The 6,476-nt window shown below is 43.8% G+C and overlaps 1 protein-coding gene and 1 long non-coding RNA gene across 2 annotated transcripts; both read right to left on the reverse strand.

Moving 5' to 3' along the window:
• Positions 1-101: 101 nt before the first annotated feature.
• Positions 102-3,158, reverse strand: smtnl1 (smoothelin-like 1). The gene is made up of 5 exons (XM_076046718.1): positions 2,916-3,158; positions 1,260-1,846; positions 1,071-1,185; positions 818-969; positions 102-665 (listed from the first exon to the last, which is right to left on the reverse strand). The coding sequence occupies exons 1-5, from the start codon at positions 2,982-2,984 to the stop codon at positions 287-289; spliced, it is 1,302 nt and encodes a 433-aa protein (XP_075902833.1). The 5' UTR covers positions 2,985-3,158; the 3' UTR covers positions 102-286.
• Positions 3,159-5,748: 2,590 nt separating this feature from the next.
• LOC142901999 (uncharacterized) lies at positions 5,749-6,476 on the reverse strand. Its single transcript, XR_012929025.1, has 4 exons — positions 6,383-6,476; positions 6,251-6,303; positions 5,935-6,171; positions 5,749-5,853 (listed from the first exon to the last, which is right to left on the reverse strand). It is a non-coding gene; the product is annotated as an uncharacterized LOC142901999 (long non-coding RNA).

The following is a 6,476-nucleotide window of genomic DNA, read 5'->3' on the forward strand; positions in this document are numbered from 1 at the left end:
AAAACTTCCATTCTTGCTTCATGTGCACACAACACAGCGATATAAAACAACACATCAGTGCAGGGATCTATATATATGTATATATATGTATATATATATGTAAATATGTACATATATATATATATGTGCACTCACAGCTTATTTGTAACATCACGTTGCCATCATTTGAACTGAGCCCTGATTCTGTTCCAGTTGCCAGTCTCACACTAAACTAAGACTTACTAACCATCAGCAATCTCTTTGGTCTTTAACTGTTGTTCTGCTCACTGAATCAGTAATTTTTTTTTTAGGACTCCGTCTCAACTAACCCTTCATCTTGCCCAGTCTCATTGCTGCAGGGTGTTTTGTGTGTCTCTCCAGTTTCTCTTGTCTCTGAAACAACTTCTTGTGTCTCTTCTTCTTGGCTCTCTGTTGTCCCAGACTCAGCAGGCCCCTCCTGGTCTTTCTCCTCCGGCACCTCAGCAGCTTTATCCTCGCCTTGCTCTCCCTCATCGCCATCCTTCTCCTTCTCCTCATCCTTCTCCTTGTCCTTCCTCTCTTTCTCTATTTTGGAGAGGCTGTGGCAGAGGGACTGGACGTATGTAAACACACACATTGGGTCTGGGTTTTTGCCCATCATGAGCATGTCTTCCACTTCCAGCAGAGGGCAGCAGTCAGCGAGGGATCTGTGAAAGGGACATGAAATGTAAAGTTTTAGTAGAGGTCCTGCTTTTGTTTTCCATGTTTTTGTGTGGATTGTCCTCTACGTCTAGTTCTGTATTAAAATTGAAGCTAACCAAGAAGAAGAGATTAAAAACAGTTGTAAAATATTTCATACTCTGCTGTTTGAAAGGCGAGGGTGAAGTTTTTCTCCCTCTCCTTTGGATTCAAGGAGCTGTAGTCAAAAGCATCTGGGAAGAATCGATGGATCAGGGCGCAGAATGCCAGACCATTTGACCAGGACGAAGAGAAGTTTTCTATGTTGAGGCCCTGACAGGTCAGGGGACAGAATACTTTAGAGGAGAGCATGTTGGTCACAAGGCTCAGACGTTTTTAAAACCCTTATATTACAGACAAGCAGCCGGACTAACCTCGTATTTGCGAGTCTTGTTCTGACACCAGTTTAGAATCTTCTGTTTGATTGAAGCTCCAGTGGCCGAGGCTGTTGCCGACCTCTGAATCTTGAAATTGCGAGGCAGCGGAGTCCTAAAAAGGTTTCAGTGTTGTTTAGTGTCTGCTATCGCTTTCCAGACTTATTTCATCAAACTGTGGTGACTTACTCTGGTGCGCCTTGTTGGAACTTGGCAATGATGTCGTTCCTGGCGGCTGCTCTGATGGAGCGGGCAGAGGGTCTCGGCCGAGGGACCGAGGAGGAGGCAGTCCCGCCTTTTCTTTTGGGTTTTGCTTTTTTTTCAGCCTCCCCACTCTTCTCTTTGTCTTTTGCATCTACATTAACCTCCTTTGTCTGTTTTTTCATGTTGGCCCCTTTTGATGTTTTATCAGCTGCATCTTTGACTTCTCCTTCTTTTGTCTGACCCTCTGGTTTGGTCAGCTCGGTCTGACTCTTCTCCTCTTTTGGCGTCTCGCCATCACTCTTCACCCCACCATTCTTAACCTCTTCCAGTCTGTTATCTTCCTCTCCTTCCCTACTTTTTTCTTCACTCTTCCCTTCACCCTCCACAGTATCGGTGGCAGCGGTGGTTTTGTCTTCGCCACAAACACGCTTCTCTTGCTCTCCAATACTCTCACGTTGTTCTTCTTCATGTGGTTCCTCATCTCTCTTACTCCCATCCAAATTACCATCTATCTCCTGGACAGATGGATCTCTCACAGGGTCTTTGACACCCTCCACCTCTGCCTCTTCTGTCTGGATTGAACAGTGACAAGTAAAGATAATAAAGCACAAATACCTTGCATTAAAAAAAAAAAAACTTCAATATCTTTGTATAATATACATCAACATGTTTATTTAAGTCATTTTTTTAAAGCGTTTTCTCATTGTGCTTTTACTGTTTGCTTTGTAGTTGTTTTACATTTATTTAATTGATTACATTGTTCTGATCTAAACATCTTCACTTTTTTGTGTTTTAGCAATTTTACTTCATCAAATACAGATCTTAATCTCTTGTCAATATTAATTAAAAGACAGATAATTGAGTGAAAATGTAAGGGGCAAGCCCTCTATCCAGAAGTTAATGCTGGGCAAGATACTAAAATTAGTGTCCATGCTGCTATACTCCAGAGACTGCAGGCATCTTCTAGCCAAACAGCATCGTAACGTGAGAACAGAAGCTCTACGCTGGGATTTGTTGAGTATCTCACTTATTCGTACACAGACGAGCACACTGGAGACCTTATGCAATGTTAATTTTAAAAGTGTTCCACAGGTCTCACTTAATCTTCGGACACAAGCTCACTACACTCTATTTAAACACTTTGAAAAGCCCCAAGTTACTTTTAACCAAATCCCTTTGCTTTTTTCTACATTAGGCACAGAAATATGTCTCTAATATCATGAGTACTTGAATAAATCTGAGGTTGAGATCAAGTGTCAGATGTCAAGTGCGTCAAACACACCTCTTTCAATTTAGTTATTGACAATATTTTAAAATATCTCTACATTTTACCTGGATTGAATCAGGCATTGAATAGCAACTCTGCAAGAGAAGAGTGTCAGTGTCTCTGCACACACAAAGGTGATTGTTATGTGTCAGTATTTGTGTGTTCTGTTCTTCAGGATGGTTGAGAACAGGTGACGCCCAGCCCTCTGTGCGCCTCAGTGTACCACAGCACCTGACACGGCTACAAATATTCTTCCTGCCAATTCCTGCTAACACTCCATAACACCAATACCAGTTTTCTGAAACATTTCGCCAATAAGCTTGAAGTTAGAGCAGAAACCTAAGAATGATAAATAGCAGGACAAGAACTCAAACCTGGTTGTTGTTGGTGTCGGTCTGACTAGTTGTCTCCAACAGCTCCGTGTTGGCTGATTCTCCGTCCATGACGCTCTCAAATGAACTCAAACCAAATCTGGCAGCGTTTTAACTTCTGCCCTCAGATCCTTCCTGTCTTCCCCAGAGAGTCTTCATGCGCCCAGGGACAAATCCACAGGCTTCGGTCGCCCTCTGACTCCTGCTCTATGTCCTTCTCTGTCTGCTGCTCTGTCTTTGAGATGTTGTGTGTCACTTTGGGGATATCTGACTTTAACCTCCTTCACCCGACAGCCCCTCCTTCTGGTTTGTGAGGACCCCTGTGCTTCTTTATCTGACCTTTCGAACAACACATGCTCCTGAAATAGAGTCACAGTGACATAGACGCAGTCGAATGGGCCAGACAGCTGCGTCTGTTGTGGAAACCACGGCTGTACACGCACATACACACACACACACACTTGCCTGTGGTGACAGATTCAGAATCTGCCTAAATCTTTTTGATTTAAGATTGAATATCAAGTGATGTTGGTTGCATTTAGGGAAGCCTTGATGTGATATAACACTATTTTATATTACATAAAGCTTGTTAAAAAAAAATACACTGTGTAGAACAAGCTAAATTTCTCAAGTTATTCTTGTTACTATTAGAAGCTTTGTATCTTTTTATGAATGAAGGGTTTGATGTGCAATGTTATGGTAACACTGAGCATTTGACATGCTGAATCCTAATTTCCAGATAGATTAATTCCCAAGTGTTTTGTCAAAGCAACCACAAGACTTTTGAAGGACTGAACTGATTGGCAATTGTCACTGATCTCCACATTGCAGCTTAAAGAGGAGTTTTATGTCCTTTTTGCTTTGCCTACGACCATGTGACTGTAGCTTTTGAACTGTATTATTAGAGCAGCATTGTTCTCTCCACAAACTCGGGGCCAAAGAATGAACTGAAACAACCTTTAAAATGCAATTAATTCAATTTGCTGATAAGTTATTTGTCGGTCATAGTTGACCAAGCCAACAGATTGGGGGAGGCGAGTGGGGTCACTGCGTAGAGATGGTTCTAAATGTCTTTTGTTTTTCTGTCCACTCTCATTTAATTTTTTTTACTACTGGTCATGGCTGATGGTTCACAACAAAACAGGTTTAAAAATAATTATTCCTTATCCATTGTTATCACCCAACAGTCCCACTCAGGGCCTGGTCACTAAAGCATATCTGCTGCACTTTGTTTGCAATACAGAGGGGTCCAACACCGAGCCATGTGTATGCATGTGCGTCTTTAGAGAGCAAGACAAAGGGGGAAACATTCATATGAAGGCTAGTAACTGGCTGTACACCTCTGCTCCTTTGTCACTTGAACAGGAATTAGAGCTTTTAGACATCAGAACTTCGAATTGCAGATGGGAACATTACCACTCATATGGCTCATGATTGAGCTTCTGTCTGCATTTGTCAGAATGACTGATCCTCGCATGACTCAAACAACCCCTGATCGAGTAATTTGAGTCACATTTTTTAATGTGTACTATGTAAACAAATCACATAAGGACAAAGTAGATCACAAAGGCAACGCCATCCAGGGGGATAAATCAGCTACTTGTCTTTCAGACCCTTTGAAGAAATACATTGTCGAGAATGCAAATTGTTCTTCACGTCTAGATGTGGTGCAACATGAGTTTACAACTTTTGGAGTTCAAAACCAGATTTTGGACACTGGACTGAAAATTGTCTTTAATAAAGTACAGGTTTGGAATGCATTGTTTGCCATTTGGCCACCGACTGGTCACTTTGGTTATGCAGAAAACAGTTCAGGCACTCAAATCCACCTCTGCTGTCACAGCCATTAAGTGGGCCAGTGTTGTGCCCATTAGACTCAGCTGTATAAAAAGCTCAGAATAGTGGCTATAAACACCAATCTGCTTGATATTAACCTCATCAAGCCAGTCAACAGCCAAGGCTACAAAGTCTATTGTCACGCAACACTGAGCACAATCTGTTCCCAAAGTTCCGTTAATAAAGCTATTTTAGTACACAAGTCCTACAAAAGACCCAACCCTGGAGAAGCTTCAAGCCCCCCCAATGACATCCACACAATACAAACGACCAACACAACTGCAAACTAGGATTATTCATGTTTATTCAATTGGAATCAGTTGCACTGCTGGGCTGCATTAAACCTGAAAAATATGGAGAAACATTAGCAAGGGTGTCAGATTTGGCAAACGATGATCAAGAGTTAGAAGTCATACCTTCCCCATGCCTTGAACTTGGCCAGGTGTCTGCACATACCAGCCCTGTTGCACAAAATTTCCATGGTGGGGGAGCTGTTCTCTTGCAGGGCCATGATAAACCACAGCATTCTGTTGTGGCCCAGTAGTCGCAATTTTCTGAGGGACTGCAGGGTCACTGGCGGTCTGAGGTGGTCTTTCAGGACGGGGTCCATAAGGAACGTAGTCTCGAACATAGTGGGCATCATTCCAGTTGTTGAGCCCATGCGAGTGGCTGATGCTGCTGTGAGTGTACGTTCCTTTGGGATACAAGCCTTTCAGGAACCTGTAGTCATAGTAGTAAGGCAGATAAACACCAAAGTCTGGCCTTTGCTGACTGGTGTAACCTCCTGCAGCAAACGTGGCAGGAAGAGGCTGCGGCCTGACTCCCTCCTCTTCAGTTTCGCTTTGGTAGTGGCCATGGTCAAAAGATCCATCTTGTTCGAACATCTGTCCTCCTCTGAAGCCCGCAAAACCAGGGCCCGCAAAACCAGGGCCCGCAAAACCAGGGCCCGCAAAACCAGGGCCCGCAAAACCAGGGCCCGCAAAACCAGGGCCCTGGTCTTGCGGGCCAAATCCTGAGGCCCTGGAACCATGACTGGGCGAGCTGCTAAACAGTGCGCCACCAGTGTGAGGGAAGGCACCAGTATTGGAACCACTCCAGCCGAGAGCTAAACAAGAAAAAAGGAATGCATTAGCGCAACGAGTGAATGCCAGTTATTGTCAAATCAGTTGATGTGCACAAGTCCTACCTTGCGCATTAGACCCCACCCCTTGCTGTTGGGTCCCAGCTGGGTTGTCATTTGCATTACCGAGCCTGGAGTCCATCTGATTAGAAGCAGAACCAGCTGGCCCCACTTGTTTAGCATCAGATTGATAGAACACGTCGCCATACTGGACACCTTGACCTGCAACCAGTGGGTTTTTTTGCTGGCCAGATGTCAGTGAGGCATCATAACTGCCACCTTTTTGCAGTCCGGGAGTATTCCCTGTATACACAATGAAGTTGTAAGACCAGCTCAGACAAGCCCCAGCATTCAATTACCCCAACAAATGATGGCGATTTACCTGTCTTGATGGTGTAACCGCAAACACCCACAAAAAGGGCAAAGCGCAAAGTCCTAGAGCCAATTAAATCAAGACGTCACTACTTGGTTCAATAAGTAAAAACAAGTTACTACAAGTAACAAAGACACTTACCAGGTAAAGAATTGTGCTGCCATCATGAGGACCTCCCACACTGCACAAGCTTCTGACCAGAGAGCTGCTGCTGCTGTAGTAGTACCTGAGACCT

This window comes from Nelusetta ayraudi, unplaced genomic scaffold (assembly GCF_046127955.1).
Source record: "Nelusetta ayraudi isolate G7.1 ecotype Tasmania unplaced genomic scaffold, CSIRO-AGI_Nayr_v1 ptg000090l, whole genome shotgun sequence".
In the NCBI taxonomy this organism is placed as follows: Eukaryota; Metazoa; Chordata; class Actinopteri; order Tetraodontiformes; family Monacanthidae; genus Nelusetta; species Nelusetta ayraudi.

Bases quoted from the DNA above. Each gene is read 5' to 3' on its own strand.
- smtnl1 (XM_076046718.1), bottom strand. From the start codon at position 2,984: ATGGACGGAGAATCAGCCAACACGGAGCTGTTGGAGACAACTAGTCAG. The intron at 1,847-2,915 runs GTTTGAGTTCTT...TGTTCAATCCAG, and splicing joins CCGACACCAACAACAACCAG to ACAGAAGAGGCAGAGGTGGA. The intron at 970-1,070 runs GTTAGTCCGGCT...CTGACCTGTCAG, and splicing joins ACAAGACTCGCAAATACGAG to GGCCTCAACATAGAAAACTT.